The sequence below is a fragment of the Capricornis sumatraensis genome, chromosome 23 (assembly GCF_032405125.1).
Source record: "Capricornis sumatraensis isolate serow.1 chromosome 23, serow.2, whole genome shotgun sequence".
In the NCBI taxonomy this organism is placed as follows: Eukaryota; Metazoa; Chordata; class Mammalia; order Artiodactyla; family Bovidae; genus Capricornis; species Capricornis sumatraensis.
In genome coordinates, this window is record NC_091091.1 from 27,592,038 (window position 1) to 27,614,372 (window position 22,335).

At 42.7% G+C, this 22,335-nt stretch overlaps 1 protein-coding gene across 4 annotated transcripts in view; it reads right to left on the bottom strand.

Moving 5' to 3' along the window:
- SORCS1 (sortilin related VPS10 domain containing receptor 1) overlaps positions 1-22,335 on the bottom strand; it is a 576,311-nt gene that overhangs the window by 16,034 nt on the left and 537,942 nt on the right. For all 4 annotated transcript variants that reach the window (XM_068961506.1, XM_068961507.1, XM_068961509.1 and 1 more), the window contains exons 22-24: positions 19,621-19,733; positions 14,714-14,845; positions 5,318-5,417 (exon numbers count right to left, since the gene is read on the bottom strand). In XM_068961506.1, coding sequence (XP_068817607.1) covers positions 5,318-5,417; positions 14,714-14,845; positions 19,621-19,733 — 345 coding nt within the window. The remainder of the gene's footprint in view (positions 1-5,317; positions 5,418-14,713; positions 14,846-19,620; positions 19,734-22,335) is intronic.

Below are 22,335 nucleotides of genomic sequence, written 5' to 3' on the forward strand. Positions count from 1 at the left end.
TACTTTGCCAACAAAGGTCCATTTAGTCCAAGCTATGATGTTTTCAGTAGCCATGTATGGATGTGAGAGTTGGACTATAAAGAAAGCTGAGTGCCGAAGAATTGATGCTTTTGAACTGTGGTGTTGGAGAAGACTCTTGAGAGTCCCTTGGACTGCAAAGAGATCCAGCCAGTCCATCCTAAAGGAAATAGTTCTGAATATTCATCGGAAGGACTAATGCTGAAGCCGAAGCTCCAATACTTCAGCCAACCTGATGTGAAGAACTGACTCATTTGAAATGACCTGATGCTGGGAAAGTTTGAAGGTGGAAGGAGAAGGGGACGACAGAGGATGAGATGGTGGGATGGCATTACTGACTCGATGGACATGAGTCTGAGCAAGCTCCGGGAGTTGGTGATGGACAGGGAAGTCTGGCATGTTGCAGTCCATGGGGTCGCAAAGAGTCAGACATGACTGAGTGACTGAACTGAACTGAACTACAGTTTATAAATTAACTATACGTCTAATTATTTGTAAAAGCAATATTTACTGAACACATGATATGTGCAATTTTCTGTGCTAGATACAATGATAGAGACACTACAAAGACATGGTGAACTGTATCCTCCAGGAAATTAAATAGGAGAGATGATGAGGATCAGACAGATAGAGCTTAAAAAAACCCATGTTAGTTCTGACAAGGGATAGATGATATCCAGGTAAAGGGTTCCAGAAAGACAACCTGTAAAGGTTAACATTGAGCTGAGCCTTAAAATATATAGACACTTAAAAGATGTAGAAAATTAGAGAAAGGGGAAGAATATTCCAATTGGGAATACCACGAGCAAAAGTACACTTCCATCAAAACACCAGTGTTTCCAGTCCAGCCCCCAGCTTGACTGAGTCATACTCCCCCTGTCTGCTAAACGTGGCGCCAGCTGCCACGGGGTCCTAAAAGCCAAAGAGAGCCACTCAAGGCATGGCCCTCTCTCAAACGTCTTATAACAGCTCCTCATCTCTTCTTATTCTCACACAATCTGAAATATTTACTTTCTTCAAGAGAGTTTCAGGAACGCCGCTCTCAGGAGCGGTGAGGACCCCAGGAGGGACTCGTACAGAAACTGAGAAGCACGGGAAGAGCTAGAAACAAAACAAGGGCTGCACTCAGAGTTTGGCTCACTTAGACGCCAAAGGTAATGCATTCCCAAACAGAACACGTGGGGGAAACAAACGGAATCCAGTCTCTAAGGACATCCAGGTACCTGGAAACGCTTACCTTGTGTTCCCATAAAAGCAAACAGGGAACTGAATTTGAAAAACAAAGCAAGGCTAGTAAATTCCTGAAAGGAGACAGTTCTTTTTCCTTGGAGATCAACTAAATTATGCATTGCCTCTCCCACCAGCAATATACTCTGGCTCAAATATTTTTAAAAGAAGGCTGTTGAACATCTGCTAAGCAATTAATAGTATGCAGCGGTGTGCTGGAATGGTCCCTGGGAAGGTATTAGCAATCCTGCTTATGAGACGTGAAATGTTGCAAGCAGTGGTCCTTCTTCCCTTTTTTGAGACTGTATTTTATTTTTGTTTTCTCCTGCCTGTAACGGGGATGAAAGGAAAGGGAAGGGAGCTGAGGTGGAAGTTCGGCATCAAATTCTCTTCCTCATCATGTCTTCTTTCACCCAGGCAAGAAAGGGGATATTTTTCTGCTTTGTCTTGCTAGCCATCCCAATATGAATGTGTTAATTTCAGTTTAAACAAATGATGGCAACTCTCTCAATCCAACTGATTGCCTACCCAACATGCCAAATTTTCTATGTGTGAAAGGAAAATTCCCTTCACTGTCTTGGTACCATAATCTACCCTCTGTTCTAACAGTTAAAAAAAAAAAAAATCAGGTAGTTAGAATTAACTTAGGAACAATCTCCAACATGAAACTGATCTCTCCTATATTCAGCTTCCTCATCACAGTCATTGAAGAGTGCCAGCCTTAACACAAGCCTTGTCTTTTGCATATGAAAGCCTGGCTGAGAGTAACTTTGTACCTCTATCCCTTGGAACTGCCAGTCCTAACACTATTATGACAACATGGCTAAAATCAATACAGCGAAAATTTCCAAGACTCAATTCCTATGTCAGCCCTTGACAGTCTCTTGTTTTATTCTTCAAACTGGAGCTGATTACCCACATATAAGTGTACATTCACTCTGGTCATCCTAGGAAGCACAAAAGGCCAGGTAATCAGGTTTCGAATTACACTGCAAAAAGGTGTATGAGAGATATTATCAGAAGAACCTGGGGCAGCCCTGATGACTGGAAGCCAGATAATTTTCTCACTCTCTCCAAAATGGCCCAGTCTAAGTTTGGGCTTTTGCCTCAAACTACAGTTTCCTTTTGTTCCCTTGGTAACCCTGCAGAATACATATCTATGCTGCAGAGGTCTCTCCTTCCAATCTCAGCATGTTTACCTAAGTTCCCAGTAATACACTCCCTTTTGCCAGCCCCTCCTCTGACGGATCTGAGTACTGTTCTCCAAATCTCCAGCTAAGGGATGAACCATGAATATCAATTGGATAAATTTTCTAGATCTTCCCAACTTTGCATTATTCTTTGCCAATTGGAACTTAGACCAGTGGAATTATTCTTTCCTGGTTATCAGGAATGACCTTTTCTTTCCTCCATGGAACTATGGATCCATAGGTGCCTTTGCTGTATAAATTTTCCAGGCCAAGTCACTGGTTAAAGCAGTTTCAGATCATTAGCCACTTTTTGGATTTCTATCTTTTTTTTTTTTTTTTTTTAAATTCTAGATCCCAGATGTCATCACAGAAAGGCATCCTTAACTAATATATAAAGTAAGATTCAAATTTAGGAAACTAATCAAACCATCTTTGGAGTGTGATATGACAACTGTCAGTGGCATGGCCACTGGGCTGATAACAAGGGATGTTTCTGGACTTTGTTTTCCAGTTTAACCAACTATGTGTAACTGCCATGTGCCACCGCTGCTCACCAAAGATCAAAGGTCAACCTTCTTGGCAGGAAACAGCCAAGAAGATCATCAAACGCTCTGCGGTAAGTTTGTTCAGGCCTTAGGCTTACAGGCTGCCCTCACAGGTGCTCCGTTGTTGGTTTCTACTCTCTGTGCGCATGCTCAGTCATGCCCAACTCTTTGTGAGCCCATGAACTGTAGCCTGCCAGACTCCTCTGTGCATGGGGATTCTCCAGGCAAGAATACTGGAGTGGGTTGCCATTTCCTACTCCAGGGGATCTTTCCGACCTAGGGATCAAACCTGTGTCTCTTGCACTGCAGGCAGATTCTTTACAATTGGGCCACTGGGGAAGTCCCTTTCTACTCTCTTATATTTTCTTATTTTCTTCAGGACCTTTTCACCATCAGTATGATTTGTAAAGTGTCATTTTCAATATGTTACCTGCCCAGCCTTCTACACTGATGGAACCTTCATGAAGTCAGAGGCTCTATCTCATGTTGAGAACACTTCTTGGCTCAGAGTGGCCAGCAACTCAATCAATAAATGTCTGTTGATGGATGCAACTGACTGCATTCATTTGCTGCAGAATAGCAAGCTGGCTCTACTCAATCCTTGCTCCTAAGAGTCACCTTTCTCAAGTGAGACTCTGAATCAGGCACATCTCTGCTCCTAGGTCTCCACAGCTTCCCAGAGTCCACCACAGGAAGAAGAAGTAGCTCAGCCTGGCATGTTTCCACCTTCCACCTCCATGCCCCATGCTTAGTACAGTGACTTCTATATGTTTGTTTTTTAAGTCAGTGTTTTTTTTCTTTTTAAAGAAAAACATTTTATGAAATCCTAATAAAGTAAAAAGATGGAATCCAAGTAGAAAAGAGGCCAGTGGCCAACCTTCTTGGCCTTCTTCTAGACCTAAGCACACCTCCAGGAACCTCCAGGAAACCAGAGAATGGAATTGGAAAAACCTGCTCCTTGTCCCCACTTATTCACCATACCCAAAGCCCTCGGGGCTTTCATGTTCCTTCCCTGATTATTCCAAGATTATGCTTGGAATAATCTCTTCAGTTCAATCTTATCCATCTTTCAAGGTCCTACCCAAAGACCACCTCCTCCATGAAGCTTTCCTGTGTCATTTTGAATGGCTGCGATTTACCACTGCTTTAAATTTCTCATAAAACTTTGATTGTTAATAATAAAAAAGGATAAAAGGAAAAATAACACCTGACTCTGCACTAGGCATTACCCTATGTGTATAACCTAACTTGACCCTCACACAATTCCATTATTACAGATGCTATAGAGAAGTCTCCTCTCAGAGTCTACATACTAAGCAAGTGATGGAGCGAGACTGAAACCAATGGTCTGGCTGCAAAACTGCAAAGTCCAAGCACCAGAAATGTGCTTAAGCAGAAGTGAAGTTGCTCAGTCGTGTCCGACCCTTTGCGACCCCATGGACTGTAGCCTACGAGGCTCCTCCATCCATGGGGTTTCCCAGGGGGTTGTCAGAAACGTGCTACTGCCTCTCTATAAAGGCATTGATGCATTTCACTTGTTCAGAGACCCCCTACTGCCCACTTCCCCCACCCCAAAGTATCACCACCACTGCCACCACCAAACTCTGCAACACCACAACTAGATCATACTTTCTGAAGGCAAAAGCCCTTGCCTACTGGCCTTTATGCAACACCAGTATAGCACTCTGCAAAAATCAGGACCCAATACATGGTGTTAATTTATTATTAATATAGCACAATAATATCTATTTCTATATACTTGGAACTCCCTCAGTTACTATTGAGACTTCTATATGGCCTTAGAAAGAATATTTTCCCCATCATCTTTTACAAGTGAAGAGACAGAAGTTCAATGACATTCATTCATTTGTAAGATACTGACCAACCTGGGGTTCAGCTCCTGGCTATGGCCCTGGACAGCTCCTAAGTCTCAGCTATTTCTATTGTGCCTCTTCATCCCAAACTGAAAGAAAGTTCTTCATAGCATGAATGATTTAAAAATAAAGTCTTACAGAAAGACCAGAAAAAAAAAAATTACTTGTAAAGTTAACTTTATTTTCAAGATTTCTGTAAGATGAAATATGCTATTATTTGAGGGAATTTTAAGTGATTCAGTGATGATTTTTGCTATGAACCAGGCAGGAAAATCACCTTTTTCTCTCACCTTGCTGGTCCCCATTAAAGCAAAAAAAAAAAAAAGACAATCAAGAGAACCTCCAAAGAACAAAGCCCTATTTCTGATCAGCAGTGGCACCAGTTAGTCTTGTTTTGCTGAAACAAATTGGGATCCCCTTCTGCCAGAGCCACTAGCCAGAACCCAGGGATGGGAACACTGACCTGCTGTTAAGTGGGCTGCGTGGACAAGGACTTGGACCCCCGGCTTCAGCTCAAAGTGCACAGAGTTTTGGTTGAGCTTGTGAATCAGTAGTTCTGATATCTGAAAGGAAAAGAGAGTGAGTGCCACTAAAGTTGTCACACTAACTACATACAAATGTGCTGAGCAATATTTACCATGCTGATCAAGGCGTCCTGATATTGTACCTGGCAGTGATATAAGTGAGTTGTATATGATTTTAAGTTTTTAGTCCAGAATATGCAGATAGAATTATCTTCTAAGCATGACTTGACTTTATATTCGAATTGCTACAAAATAGGACAATTAGGAAATCAGATCATTTCTACTGTTAAAAAATTACCACAGTATTAGTTTTAAAAAATCACCCTGGGTTTCTTTGAGAGTGCATTTATTTTACACAAGGCCTTAAAAGAAGCAAATATGTAGAATTTACAAATTCTGATGAGATTCAGACCCATTTATTTTACTTTTTGATAGTAAACTCCATCTTATTCCCTATTTTGCTTCCCTCCTCTTACCCAGCTTTCCAAGAACAGGTAGTTCATGGGTATTTGTTGATGATAAACATTGTTCTACTAAAATAATAACTTATGATGTTGTAGTTCAGTTGCTAAGTCATGTCCAGCTCTTTGAGAGTCCCCATGAACTGTAGCAGGCCAGGATTCCCTGTATGTATTTATTTCAAATATATAATAAAGTATACATTTGAAACAAAGCATAACCACAACTTAACATGTTGGCCGACTCTTGTTTCATACTATGAACCCAAAACCACTCCTCAGGCTGATGCATCTGTGCTGGGCAGACCCACAGAATTCTGGGTCATGAAATATTTAACTCCAACAAATGACAAAGGACCTTGTTTTAGTAGTAACAGTATAAGGCCAGATTTTCTAGACAAGGTAGAACTATTCATGTGTTTAAAGTGGAAAAAAAAAAAAAAAAACAGATCAGTACGCTCTTTCACTCATCCTTTTGAGTAATTTGTGAAAAGCTATCAGAGAAAACGATACTACTATTATCTGGTCTCCTTGCCTCATTTTTAATGTTCTAAGACCCAATGTAATGTTCTATTTCATATGCTATTTAAGTCTAGTTAGATGCTTTCTGAATATCATTCTGCTAGTTAAATTCTTAAATTATTTTTCTTTTTATATTTAGGGACTTTCACTCAGTCCACTGAGTTGCCAAAATGACACCTTTGATCCTTTTATCAATTAAGCAGAGCCTGACAGCTTTGTTTTCAAGCACAGGGTCTCTTGCAGAGGTCCCTGTTCAGTGATGGAACTGAAATGCCCTGCACATGAACTTCTCTGCTTAACAGCAAGAACTTGGGATGACTGTCAGTGACCTGTGACCCATGTCATGCACCTGGGATCCAGTTCAAGCTCAGCCTCTCAAATATTTCCATTTAGCAGACTGTGCAGGAAAACAAGGTTGTGATAAAATTATGTTGAAACAGCTTTATTCTTTCTATATAAGCTACTCTTTTTCCTGGGTAATGAGAAACTTCCAGAATGCTCAAGGTTTATAGGAAGAGTAGATTTCTAACACAGATTGTGTAGAATGTTTTCCTCTGTGTTCTGTAAAGTGTTACAGTGTGCAAGTTCCTATTCTATCTTATTCTTATCATTCAATCAGTAAGACCTTTCTAAGAATTTGATGGTGAATTTCACTAGAGGTTAAACAGAAAGGTTTGGCTCTTAAATAAACATACACACAGAGAAATGTGTATATATATGTGTGAAATATATAATCATATATAAAATTAATATGCTTATGTACATACATGTGCTTATGTACACACACATACATATGTGCACATACATATGTAATTGTATTTGCAGAAAAAATATCTTAACTTGAATAAGAAAACATCGGAAGTAATTAAGAAATTGTCCTGTTTTTCAGAGTCTATCCCATGAACAAAACGGGACTGTGTATATGTATGAGAAAGACATCTCTCTTCCAACTTGCGGAAGTGATATGTATTTCTTCTCCCTGATAATGTTTCTTCCTCAAGAAAGAGATATAGATAAGAAACCAGAAAAGTGTTCCTCTGAACAATATACTTCTAATTTATAATCTCCAGGAGAGTCCCTTGAAGAAAATAATTAACTTCCCAAATTTGTTCTGGTTTATAACATTGTTTCATCGGTTTTATCTGTATCATTTACAAAATTAAACAGGCTATGCAAAAATGGAAACAGCGAAAGTATATTTCATGGATTTCACTTTGCGTCAAACAACACACAAAAAAGATAACATATTTTGTGGTGTGCAAAAGAACTTATGCACAGAAATAGAACTAAATAAAATTTACACTGCATACAAGAATGAGCTCAATTAGAACCATGCCTTTCTCTATGCGAGTAAATGGATACGAAACTGTTGACAGATTTTGACAATATTTTAAATGTTTCCCATGCCACCTGCAGAAGCGTTTATCCTGTATTGTCTTCATCATTTGTGAATTATTACATATATTTTCATATATATAATATATAGTATCTATGCATTGAACACTTTCTATTGGCAAAGTTACACATTTCGCAGTATTTTTTTTTTCCCTAGGACAGCATAGCTCCATTGAAGCAACATGAAGCCTAAAGGACACTCCTAAGTTTATCCTGTTAATATTTGAAGAATTGAGACTAGAATTTCATTCTGTTTGACTCCTAATCTCAGGGCATTTCCATAAAAAACATTTTCCTCGAGCCAGCTGACAAAGACACAAAAAGTATATAGGAGGAGGTCCAGCTGAGCACATTCAGGAGATAAAAAATTGCAGCATATCATTAACTATGCTTCTATTTCTCATCTAACTGTGAAGCACATGATTTATAACACCAGGCCCGTGTCACCTGACCAATTTGAGCTACAGGCAATTCCTAACCGTAGCCTCAGGACTGCTACGTTCTATTCAACAGTTAATATAATTTATAATGTTTGTGAGAGTCTTTGGCCATGAAAGGAATAGAATAAACTGTGACTATAGAACAGTGTGGTGACAGCCTAAATGAAAGAACACAAGCTTGCATGATAAAGACTCGAGTGAAATAGTGTGTAATTGCCGGGAGCTCGGTCCTCCTGAAACAAGCTGAATCTGTTCATTTTTCTTTCTCTGTGCGGTGCAAATGTGTCTTCCTAGCAAATTTCATTTACCTTTGTACTGTCACCCCTCTTCTGCTGCTCTCCATTTCCTATTCTCCTACAGCTAAATAATCATGAGCAAAGAAAAATCTATTATTCTTGGTGTCTGCCTATTTGATGGAATATGCCTATGATTCAAGTACAACCCACACGTCATTTAAACTACCACTTAAATAGACAGTGGCAACTCAATACAAATACTTGGAAAGACGCTTTCAAAAGGGTGCTGTGGAAGGGACCAGGTACATGGAAAACATCAATTCTCCTTCTCAGCTTCTACACAAGCATGAAATTTGAGTGTGGTAATCAGAACAGGGGTCAGGCTGAGGTAACGATGTTACAGTTTTGAGGACTTGTGCTTTCTGCTTAACGCTCCGTATCCACGGCAGGTAGACGTGCTGCTGTGCTCATTATAGTCACACAGGGACATCGGCTGGTAGATCAGCCCCCTCAACTGTACACACCACCAGAGGATGGGAAAAAAGAGTTCTCTGCGTTCTAGAGACAAAATTTGAATACTTCAGCTTGGAAGTGATGCATCGCTTATGCTCCCACTTCATTGGCCAGAATTAATCACACGGCTCTGCTTACAGAAGAGACTCATGGGTATAACCCTACTGGTACCCAGAAGTGGTGAGCTGGAGATGGTTGGTCAACAGAATAGATCGCTACCACATAAAGAACACATTCAACATCCAAACAATGCTTAATAAAACCAACAGAGGAAAATCGACTCTCAGATCATGAGAATGGAAGTGTCAAATGCTGAAACAGGAAGAAAGAGAAGCTTAAGGACAGCAGAGCAGTGGTTACTTATGAAACATGACACCCAAAGAAATGGTACAGAGTGAAAGTATTAATACACACTCAGATGGGCTTTAGCAGATTTACCAATGCAAACCTATATTGGGCCACACAACTAATGCTTATCTGAAGTTGAGAGGAGGGATGGAAACCCTACTGAACGTAAGGAACATTTTGGTGCCAGGTTTAGAAGGAGACTTGCCTGGGATTACCTTGGAATGGACATAGTCAAGCCTGATCCAGTTAGGTTATTAAGGCCTGTTTAAAGAGTAATTGAAAGATATTGCTTTTGGAATTAACAGAGAAAGATCTTTCCCAATTATCATGATTTCTGGGTTAATACAGGGAAGAAGCAATGGAGCCAAACAGGACTTCTACTTATCAGTTCTGTTCTTTGTTAGCACCAAAGCATCAGCTTGACTACAGTGTCTAAGAAGTTCTTCCTGGATGACATAATGATGAAATAATGTGGCCCAGTTCACTTCCTTTCCCTAAATTCCCCATCACCAGCTCCAAACTTCTCTCCTTCTCCTTTCGCTGTATTCTTTCAGCACAGCTCTTATCTAGTCTTTCGATTATAACTTCCTGTCTTAGTAACCTTCCTGGTAAACTTCAAAATATTTCTACAACTTCTCTCTTTGAAAAATCTGGACAAGGCAGACTGAGTATATCGAAAATGGTCTAGTTTTCATTACAGTTCACAATGAATCTTTAATTTCTAAAATCATTGCCAATAACCTGTTCCATTTTTAGAGGCTCTTTTTCTTTCCCTGGATTTTGGTTTCTGCACCTGTCAAATGTATATGACAACACAAACAACTAAGAGGAAATTCGTTGTTGGTGGTTGACATTTCATCCATAGTCGTTCTGTTCCTTTTAAATGCGTCCATACCCTTTAAGGATTCAGCAAAACAACATGCAGGCTTTCTGTCTCCCCAGCACAGCATCACAAACACAGCATGATGGTCCTTTCTCCTTCCAGGAAAGCCAGATACAAATGTGCTCACCTCTGAGGACTCAGAGAGAAGCTGGCAAGTGGTGCAGGGGGTGGAGTATGCTCCACACCTGAGCAGCTGGCCTCAGGTAGCAAGAGGGTCTATCCCTGATGAGGCCAGCGAAGGGCAAGTGAGCCTTTTCTCACTCTCTGGAGATGTGAAGTCAAGAGTGGTGGAACTCTCCCAGACAGAGGTCACTTGATTAACCCAGCCCACTGTTATCCAGATAACAAGGTCAAGTGCTTCTCACTGTGAGGAGTTTTCAATTTATTTCACAGACAAGATAACTCGATCTAAGCCAGCATCTGTCCTCCCCGGGCAATGCTGTTAGAGGAAGTAAGGGAGGAGAGCCAAGAGCCCTTTGTGGGGGACCTCCCCGCCCAGTCATCAGGGTCCACCTGGCCAGGTCCCACTTTTTCCCCTGCTGGGAGTCTGTGCAGTAACTTGACAAGAAAGGGGCCAGAGTATTGAGAGAGAGAGAATAAAGCCAGCTCTTCCCAAGTTCCACCTAATTCAGAGTGCAGCCTTTAAAGGAGTGGGGTCCTGGTTGTCCTTTTCACTTTGCACTCAGTTGCAATTTCTATATAATTTATGACAAAGGAAGTCAGTTGCTTTTGCCTGCCTCCAGTTCCTTCTCTCTCCCTACCCATATTTTTCTTGAAGGACCCATGTCCTTCTTTATTCTCAGCCCATTTGATTTAGGAGGGGCTCCCTTAACTCCTGATCTGGGGGAGGGTATGACATATTGAGTTATCACTGACAGAGCCCTAGCCTTCTGACTACCAGGCTAGTTGAGACATCTCCACTTTACCGAAGTCGAGCCTGTGAGAATTATCACCCTAGGCTTTTGGGGTGCACTCAGGGAGAGGAACTGTCTTTTGAATGGAATTGATAAGATGACTAAATAAAAGACTGGGTGGGGCTTCCTGGGGCCATTCTTGTCTCCCTGTGTGCTGGCTTCATTCTCAGGCAGACTTCTTGTGTGATCACAACAGAAAGAGATAGAGAAAGAGGGACAGACAAAGACCAGGGAGTAAGCTGATGATGCGTCCTCTCTGAGTTATCCATGCCTGAGCTGGACTTCCCAACTAAATAAGCTCATAACTGCAAATTTCCAGTGAAATTTGTTTGGACAGAATATATGTTCATTTCATCAGAGGAAAAAAAAGTCCCTACAAAACTCAAAGCAAAGCATCTGTTGCTCATTTCCTGGGGCAGCAGCCTTGATACCTGGGGGCCTTGCAGAAGTCAAGTGGTACCCAAATCCACATGGGCAGCATGACGGAACAAGGGGACCACTAGACTTGAGGGTTAGTTGCAGGAACAGAACTAGAATCTCCTCCTTAAAGAGTTACGTCTCCTCAGGCAATTCACAGCTCCCTGTTGGGGTCTGAACTCATTAATCTCAAAGTGACCGAGTCAGAAAGAAGAATTAAAGGACCTCTCTTAGGATCATAACTATAGGATTCCTGTGGGCAGCACGTGTATTGCTGTTCTTGACACAGTTTACATGCTGATTTCATTACTGTACTTATTAATTGGGTAGTAACAGTTTCCATAAGACACTGATTTCTCATATGCTGCGTTTGGTCACTGAAATTAGTTTCATTCCTGGATAAGGCTGCTACACTGGCAATTCCCTTAGCTAAAGTCACAGTCTCCCTTGGTACTCCGCTGCTTTCCCTCAGTGCCATCCATCTGCCTGATAACTTAGATGAGTCATCTTCCCTCTAGTTTACTCATTGACGTGTTCTTTCTGTTCCCTGCTATCTTTGTTCTTTCCTGTAATTCCATTCATTAATCTTTTTCTCCTTACTGTCACCATCTTCTTTCTGCCAATGCATGCCCCGGACTATACTAGTCTTTAATATGCCTATATATATATATATTTTGCATTTCTCATATACTCTCCTACCACAAAATGTCCATAAATGTAACCATGATCTATTTCCCATTTACTGAGCAACCTCCATAGTCAAGGGCTTTGCTGCCTCATTTCTTTAATGATCTGTCAAACACCCCATGAGACAGGTATTATTGATTATGTGATTTTGGCTGGATTATTGGTCTTTTCTGAATTTTCCTCATGTATAAGATACAAGCAATGGATATAAGAGCTGAAACTAGAAACCTGGTCTATATTTCTCCAAACCTGTGGTCTTTCTAAAACATATCTGAACTTGCTACATGTGCACTGAATGTTAAGTTTCACAGCTTTCAAGCAAGCCAAGCCAGCTGCCTTTGGGTCTCTGATTAATGGCTCATCAGTACATGAGACTTGGCTGCCTCAGGGACACTCACTCAGGTCTCTGAGAATGTCTCTGGAGAAGACACTCAGACAAGATAAAGAGAAAGAAGAACTCTAGGGAAAACAGACAGTTAGAGCAAGATATACCCTCACACAAGTAAACCAACTTTCAGAGAACACGTGCCTCTTCTTCCTACATTTTCTCTCAAATAAACATGTAGAAACTATATTTTAGAGAGAGAATGAAAAGTATTGGAAATTGAGATGTGCAGATGATGTGGTACCTGGGAACTTAGCTGGCTCTAAACCTGGACTCCTCCGTATTGAGAAGATGATATTCTGGATTTCATAGGCAAGCCACAAGATTTTCAGAGGAGGCACAAATATACATGTTTCAATCTAAATGCCCTGGATAGGGATCTACACCCCTCTTAGTCTCATCAGTAGTGTGGTGATAAGAAACACGTCATTTTTCCTCCCACTGAACTGCAGGTGCAGAGAATAATTTATAGAATATAACCAGAAGCTGAAAGTGAGGGCTGAGCAAAGTCAGACGCAAAGTTGATGGGTTCCCTGCTGTCTGACGTTCAAGTGCAATTCACTAGGAGATGGGGTTCACTGGGGCTTTCATTTACACATGAAAAAATATATAGATGTGAGTCTTCTGCCAACTGAGAAAGCAACTGTTGAAAGGTGGGTGTGTCCTAGGAGGTGGGCCAGGTTGTAATTTGGGGTTGTTGCTAACAAGGCTGTGATAGAGGTTTCTCAAGTCATCTTGGAGACTAGAGATCAAGGGACTAGATTATGGGTTAATTCTAAGTCATCTGAAAAGCTCCAAGTACTAAAAGGAGAAAAAGTTAATATTTACTTAGTATCTGACAGGAATCCTGTTTTTAATGTATCTGTCAGAGAGCATTGAGAAACTAAAGTCATATAGTTTCCAACAGGGTGACCAGGCCAAGACTGATCATTTTAACTGAGTGAAGAATAAGAACAACAATAATGACATCATCATTGTAATAATCCTCACTATGCGAGTGTGTTAAGTTGGTTCAGTCGTGTCTGACTCTCGGTGACCATATGGATCATAGCCCACCAAAGCTCCTCTGTCCGTGGGATCCTGCATCCAAGAATATTGGAGTGGGTTGCCCTCCTCTGAGGGATCTTCCCAACCCAGGGATCGAATCTGTGTCTCTTACACCTACCTGCATTGGCAGGCAGGTTCGTTACCACTAGCAGCACCTGGGAAGCCCAATCCTCACTACAGAGATGGATAATATGAAGTTAAAAGGAAGAACAGGAGGAAAAAGACCTAAGGGAGCAGAAGAGAGAGAACCTCTTTCTCATACACCCATACACACACACACACACACACACACACACACACACACAGACACTCTAATACTCCAGAGGTGCTAGAGATGAGGAAAGCAAATCCCATATAGCCAGGGGAGGTACTTGGAGTCAACATTACTCATTCATTATCAACTCAAATCATCGTGGACTGGTGGCAATAAAGAGGACTCATGATTTGTATAAAAGTTGTGCCTTTTTATAAAGATATGCCATTTGGTTCTCAGGGATTCTGTGGTGGCTCAGAGGGTAGAGTCTGCCTGCAACGTGGGAGACCTGAGTTTAATCCCTGGGTCAGGAAGATCCAGGCACCTAAGTTTGATCCCTGGAGGAGAAAGTGGCAACCCACTCTAGTATTCTTGCCTGGAAAATCCCACAGACAGAGGAGCCTGACAGGCTACAGCCCATAGGGTTGCAAAGAGCCAGACACAACTGAGTGACTTCACTTTCACTTTGATTCTCATGATGCAAGTATGTGAAGCAACATAAATTGATTCGACTTCTACACATTGTTCAGCCTCTTGTGTTTTTCCTGCCACCTAATACCTTGGACAGTTTCCCATGTCAGTACACGGATTTATCTTGTCTACTGTAAACACTGTAGATGGATATACCCTGAGTGGTTTAGCCACTGCTGACAATACACACTCTTGCACATGTTCTCTGGTGATGCTGTAGTTAAAGTTCCAGATTAATTTTCTTTAGGGAGGATGGGAAAGTGGAAGGGTCCACAAGTGGGAACCCCCAGAGCTGCTGTCCTGGTCAGGCACTAGTGGGGTCATGGCTCAGAGAGGGAGAAGCTGGCATGCTACCTAGGGACTCACCTGCTCCAGGTCCTCGGTTGGCCTTTTGTTTTCTCCTGTGGGGTCCTGATGGGGTAAGACAAAGAGCTCGGCAGCGGTGGGCAGGCCAGGCAGCACTGCCACCAAGATGTGCTGGCCCGGAACCCCGGTGGCCTGAGGGAGAGACACAGAGGCACACGTGAGTCCTGGGGAAAAGAAAGCTGATGAGAGGGAACCATGTGTTCAGGGGGGAGTTGGGGAGTGGTGTAGTAAGAAGGCACACAGGTGTGGAGACGGGGTGTGAAAGCAGGGTCCTGGATGCACTTGTGGGGGAAGGATGCAAGGGCCAGAAACGGGTTCAAGCCAGACTCTGCAGTCTGGTCCCCTTCTCTGTCCCCATGAGACCTTAAATACTTTGCATCTTCTCAAATTAAAAAGCGGTATAATGGTAGTACCTTCCTTGTAAAAGTAAGTGGACCCTGTCAGTGAGAAGGCCGTCACTCAGCCTTATCTTCTGACCCTGGAGATATAACATTTTCTAACCTAGCTCCCTCCTTCCTCAAAGCACCAGCATTCTCTCCAAATCCACCAGGCATACCTCTATCACCTAATCTAACAGCACGCCCCAGACCACAGCCTCCAGGTATCTGTTGAGTTCTCCGAAGCATCAGACCCCAGTGATCAGCTAAGGAAGCTCTCTTAGCCCCTCCCCCTGCTACCCTTCAATCTTCTATTAAAATCATGCACATCACTCAAAAACTTCCTCTTTACTGAGCCTACTTTCTAGATGGTTCTAGAATTCAGTTGGCTACAATTTCGGCATTTCTCTGGAGCATTCAGTCAGAATGTTATTTGTTTGTTGTACAAGAACTTCTCACATTTACTCCAAAATCTTCATTCTGCATGTGGATGAATGGAGGCACTCTTTTCCCAGATACCCCAGTGGGAAGCCTTGTCTCACCTATGACAGGGCACTCTCCTTTCAACATCCTATCTAAGGAGCCTGTGAGATATTGACAAGTGATCCTATTGGTTCCTTTCTATTTAAATTCCCCCCACCCCTACCTTGTTAATATCTCAATTCAGCCTCTATGTTCGCTCCCCTCAAGCTTTACAACAGCCTCCCCATCTCCAGGAGACAGACTACTATCAATACTTCACGATTTATCCCCCTATAGTCCAACTCAGATTGTGCGTCCCCATCCAAATTCATGCACAAATTACCATTGCCAAGTGGATTAGATTTACATTCAAAGCCTTCCGCAATATGGTCCCACCTTTCCTTCCTACACTAATTATCTACAGCTCACACAGTCATCTTATGCTTAACTGAATAGACTCATCTACGATTTCGCAACATCCAGTCTTTTCTTGCAAATGTTTCTGTGTATCTCTGCCGAATGTCTTTTCTACACACTTGCTGCTAGAACATCATGAAGTTCTAGAACAAGGTAAAGTCCACTCATTTCAGTATATTTTTTCATGATTTCCAGGTAGGTGATTGTTGGGTTCTGAAACCTACCTTTATATCTTTCTTCAAGTAGTAAGAAACTCCGTTTACTGGATCTTTACCATGTGTCTGCCACTGTCCTAAGAACTTCTCAATATAATGCAATGCAATCTCCCACAAGCACTCTTTAAAGCACTCTTTAAAGAGGTATTACTATACCTCTCTGTGCAGGTGAAGACACAGGTTGCGAGTCCCCAGGAAGCTGACTCTGAGCTTAGCATGTAGGGTGTTTATTAGGGGACATTCTTAGAATCGCAAGAATGGGTAGAGGGAGAAGCTGAGCTTTGATAAAGGTCAACAACAGCCTCAGACAACCTTGCAGGGAATGAGAATGGCCCTTCAGATTTGCCTGAGGTTGAGCTGAGGGCATCACTGGACACGAGCCACTCAGAAAAGGACACAAGGTGGGGGTAAGGCAGCTGAAACCTCTGCCCACAGCTCTCCCAGTAGCTAAGGCAACTGTATGTCCTGTAAGGGGAATCTGGATGGTACATCCCTATTTCTGCTACGGGACAGACAGTAGACGAAGGAAAGCTCAACAGTGGCTCAATGCCATCTAAGTAACGAGCGGTGACACTGAATTTGGAACCTTGGTCTGACCATGATGCCTCTATCCTTAACCAGCGCTCTCCTGCCTTCTTTCTCCTGACACACAAAGCAGCTCCTGTCCCAGCTGGTATCGTACTGTTTTACAGCCCTCCAGGATGCTAAAATCAAATATTATGTCTAAACTCATCCTTATCATTGACAATGTTTACTGAAGGACTTTCAATTAAAGATCCCATTGCAAAATATCAATAGAAAAACCCCAGTTGATGAGGAAAAAGGCAACTGATTTACATATTGAATTTCATTACAGAATGAATAGGAAGAAAGCTACAATTAAGTTGACATCCAGTTGAGCTTCTTATAGAGCTTGTTAGGGGACACCTGGCAATAGGGTGTGTTCTTTAGGACTTAAGGAAGTGGCTGAGAATATTTACTCTCTCAAAGCCAAGGTGGGGAGCTAGGAACCAGGGCTGGTTCAGCTGCCTCTTAGGATTGGGTAACCACGGAGTCTTCAAAACTCCCTCCACTCCATCACCTCTTATTCTGAGGGATGTGAAGCCAACCTGTTTGTTCTGAATTTAGCTGATTATGCTCTGCAGCGGCCTAGAAATATTAATGAGCAGTCAAATATAACCTAGTGGACAGCTGGTGGAAGGGTGGCAGCCCAGAGCATCCGATCCCCTTAAAATTAATGTGAAGAGAAAACAGCCTGGAAAACATCACTGCTGAACTAATGCTTGGTTGATAAGTCACCTGCGGATGTTGGACAGCTGCCTAGGAGATCTACAGGGACACAGATCTCTGAAGGAGGTGGGCTGTGAGTTCACTGAAGGCTATAAGTCATCTCTCTAGGACAGCAGAGAAGACAAACCAGTTGTCACCCTAGTGACAAGCAGCTCCAAGGATAAAGGGGCCTGTGGTTTGGTAGCTTCGCCCCCTGGTGGCCATAATGTTTAGCCATTGACAATGTCATTGATGCTCAGAGTCTTTAAGACAACGGTGAGATGGCATTTACCCGGAGGCAGAGAAAATAACCCTTCCCCATCCCACTATTCCAATTACTCTCGTCTCTCCATTTAACCGGGCAAAGGACTGCAGCAGAGTGGAGTGGGTAGAAAACTACTTGATCAAGATTTAAACCTTGAGGTCTGGCTCCAGAGCCTGATTTTAAGCAGTACAACTTTGGGCAAGTTATTTGCCTCTATTCACCTGTAAAATGGGGATAATCATACTATCCATTTCTACATCATAAGCTAGCTTTCTTTTTTGTGATTATATGTGTCTAAAAATGCAAAACACTGAGAAGAGTTTCTGGGATTTTTAAAGTGCTGAATGAATATCCACAAAGACAATGGTATGATTATGGGGAACATCAGCTCTTTGCCAAAAGGCTGAATGTGAGATCAGTTTTCTGAGCGGAGGTTATCTGAATGGCTTTAATTCTTCTCATCCCTTTGTGTCATGAGGCACCATGCTTCAGGTGCAGGAGAGAATGTATATAATCCTAAATTGACTTTTCTTTTAGGCTAAGAGTAGACTTCATTTTCTTGGGCGCCAAAATCACTGCAGATGGTGATAACAGCCATGAAATCAAAAGACGCTTGTTCCTTGGAAGAAAAGCTATGACAAACCTCGACAGCATATTAGAAAATAGAGACATCACTTTGCCGACAAAGGTCCAGCTAGTCAAAGTTATGGTTTTTCCAGAAATCATGTATGGATGTGAGAGTTGGACCATAAAGAAGGCTGAGCACCAAAGAATTGATGCTTTCGATTAATGCTTTCAATCTGTGGTGCTGAAGAAGACTGCTGAGAGTCCCTTGGACACTAAGGAGATCAATTTCACTCAATTATAAAGGAAATCAGTCCTGAATATTCATTGGAAGGACTGATGCTGAAGCTCAAGCTCTAATACATTGGCCACCCAATGTGAAGTGTTCACCTGATGAAAAGAGTTGACCAAAGAAAAGACCCCAATACTGGGAAAGATTGAGGGCAGGAGGAGAAGGGAGCAACAGAGGATGAGACTGTTGGATGGCATCATGGACTCAATGAACAAGAGTTTGAGCAAACTCCGGCAGATAGTAAAGGACAGGGAAGCCTGGCATGCTTCAGTCCATGGGGTCACAGAGAGTCAGACATGACTGAGCGACTGAAGAATAACCACCAAGAGCAGACCTTAGGGAAAAGTCATTTCTGATTTTCTGGGTTTGTGCAATAAACCCAAGCAGCTATATGAGCAGATATTCATTTCTCTGATTGTTTATGGAAGTGGAGTATGCAGGCGGAATGTGCCTAGAAGAAGATGTCTTGTCAAATTGTGGGTGACATTTGTTCAGAAGGGGATGAACCTTACCACCTAGTTACCCTCCCAGAAACCAGATTGGATTCAGATCCTTCACTTTAACTTTGTAACTTTGCCACTTATTAGCTGTGAGGCTTTAGACAAGTTATTTGACTTCGCTGAACCTCAACTGCTTAATCAACAAATAGAGACAATAATATTTTGCTCCTGGGGCTGTTGTGGGAAAGGAATGCTGTTAAAAAGAACTGGGACACAGTAAGATGACTACCTTCCTGTGCTGGGTACTCACTGTGCTGTTGTGCTGGTCATTCACGGGGCTGGAACCCAGGCTGCTCTTACTAAGGGTATTCACGCTATGCCTTTCCGTATTATGCCCAGTAGCTATTTTACACATACTGACAGCTAATTGTGAATTCTGCCGTGACTGTCACATATTGCCATGGTCTTCTCTAAGCAGAACATAAAGGGTAAGGACCCCGTGATTATTCCATTTCCTGTCCCCCGTGGCACCTGTGACATGTCTGCACATGGGGGGCTCAGCTTTGCAGGTATCAGACTGGGCCAGAAGGAGCTGGCCACACTCACCTCCACCAAGGCCTTTTTGATGACTCGGCTGACATCTCTCCTCCACTCAGGGATGTCTGGGTTGTAATCGTCCAGGTTTGGAGAAAAGGACAGGCGAAGAGATCGGAATTCCTCTGTGGACACCAGAGTAGAGGGGTTACTATAAGTCAGATCGGCCTCTCAGGAAATCTGTTATACTTTCTATTTTATGCAAAGCCCTAATGCAGGGTCCTTGTCCTCCACACTCACCAGAAAGACCTTACCAGAAGGCAAGGTCAACATCCCATCCTTCTTACCTCTGAGCGCCTTTTCCAGGCCAAAGCTTTAGTCCGTGACCCATGCTTCACTCCACAGCTTTGCGCACTGTCCCCAGTTCTAGCCCTTGTGCTCTTGGGCGCTAAGGCACACACCTGGAGCACTCGACTGCATCATGGGTTTCTGCCCCTGGGCCTTTGAACACACAGCTGCTTTCCCAGAATGGTCCCCTCTTCCCACCTTCCACGCATGCAACACTCAAGCTCTAGTTTGAATCCTCACTGACTTAATGCTCTTCCCCCCACATTTTACTTTCCTTTTTTATGGTACAGCTGTGCTCTGCACATACTTTCATTATCATTATATAATGATATATATATAGTGTATGATTATATAATTATAACATTCATCATAGTCATTCTATGGCTAAATTTTGTTTGCATGGGAATTTCACGGAAAGGAATTTTCAACTCTTTATTTCAAGGATTTTGCTAGTTGTCACAGTAGCCTCTGAGTTCATCTTGGTCCCCCAGAAAGTAGATGAAATTATAAAGGCGATGATTTTGTGAGGAGAATTGTCTTGAACAGAATATGGGGAGGAAAGCAGAGGATCGTGGAGCACCGTCAGACCATGGCGCATATGTGACACAGTGCAGGAGAGGGAGGAAGGTTCAGCGAGAACGATGGAGACCCACGAGCTGAAGTCAGCCAGAGGAGCCCTGTGTCCCAGCAATGGGCTCACCTTAGTATGCCTACTGCATTCAATCGATCACTGGCTGGATGGTGCAGCCTTGGTCCTAACATGCTGATGGGTTTCAGAGCACAGCCCTGAGGGGGTCTTATCACACAGTCTATTCAGATCACACTGCTCCCCTGAAATCTGTGGAAGGTTCCACACTGCACTTAGAATAAATTCAGATTCATATCATGGCTTCCCTAGTGCCACACAAACCAGCAACAACTGCCTCCTGCCACATGTCCTGTGGGCTGCCCTGCACTCCATGACGCCATCCTTCCCCATGTCCCTCAGTCTGCTAAGCTTCTTCCCACGTTACCATGCCTCTGCTTCCCCAGAGGATAGCCTGCTCAGCTCCTTTTCAGCCTTCAGTCTCTCCTGGGAGGAGCCCTTCCCTCCAGCAACCTCAGGTATCCTGCCTTTCACCAATGCGCTAATACCTTTCATCATGTGACCCTATTTGTCTTCACCAAACTTCTTACTATTTAAATTATTTTGTTTGGGGGGATAAGGAGGGAGGGACAAATTGGGAGGTGGGGATTGACATATACACACTGCTGTATATAAAACAGATAACTAATAAGGAACCTACTGTGTAGCACAGGGAACTCTGCTCAATACTCTGTAATGCCCTATATGGGAAAAGAACTGAAAAAAGAATGGATTTATGCATATGTATGGGCTTCCCTGGTGGCTTAGACGGTAAAGCGTCTGCCTGCAGTGCAGGAGACCTGGATTCGATCCCTGGGTTGGGAAGATCCCCTGGAGAAGGAAATGGCAACCCACTCCAGTACTCTTGCCTGGAAAATTCCATGGACTGAGGAGCCTTGTAGGCTACAATCCATGGGGTCGCAAAGAGTCAGACTGGACTTCACTTTCACTTTCACGCATACGTATAATTGATTTACTTTGCTGTACACCTGAAACTGGGTTTCCCTGGTGGCTCAGAGGTTAAAGCGTCTGCCTCCAATGCAGGAGACCCAGGTTTGATCTCTGGGTCGGGAAGATCCCCTGGAGAAGGAAATGGTAACCAACTCCAGTACTCTTGCCTGGAGAATCCCATGGACGGAGAAGCCTGGTAGGCTACAGTCCATCGGGTCGCAAAGAGTCGGACACAACTGAGCGACTCCACTTTCTTTCACTTTCACACCTGAAACTAACACAATACTCTAAATCAACTATACTCCAAAAAAAGCTTTAAATAAATAAATGTTTTTGTTGTCTGTCTCCCACACAGGAATATTAGTTCAGTGAGGATGGGGGCACAGTGTTCCCGGCCCTTTGGGACAGTGCCCAGTTCATGGTAGGTTTCCAGTGGCCAGGGGTCACTTAATTAATACATTTTTGTTCAATAAATGAAGGCATGAACATCAGTGGTGACTCTCTGTAGTTTATGCCTTTATTATTCAACAAACATTTCTTTCTTGTTTTAAGCATGTTCTTATATTTCAGGAGGGGCTCAGCAACACTGGTAACACCAAAGACACATTCAGGAAAATCAAAAACCCACATGTGCATTTCCTAACACTGCTAAAGACTTCTCAGGAGCAGGCATTGAAGACGTGCACATGATCAGGACTGCATTTAAGGCAGTCAGCTTATTCCAAAGATGTATTTTTCAAAGTTTGACTATTTTGAGTCACTGGTCACCGAGGTGAACATTCCCACTTCAGTTCTGATGGAGAAGGAGGAAATGCATATTAATTAGCAGCATGGGAAATGGCAGTGCCAAGGAATGACCCGCT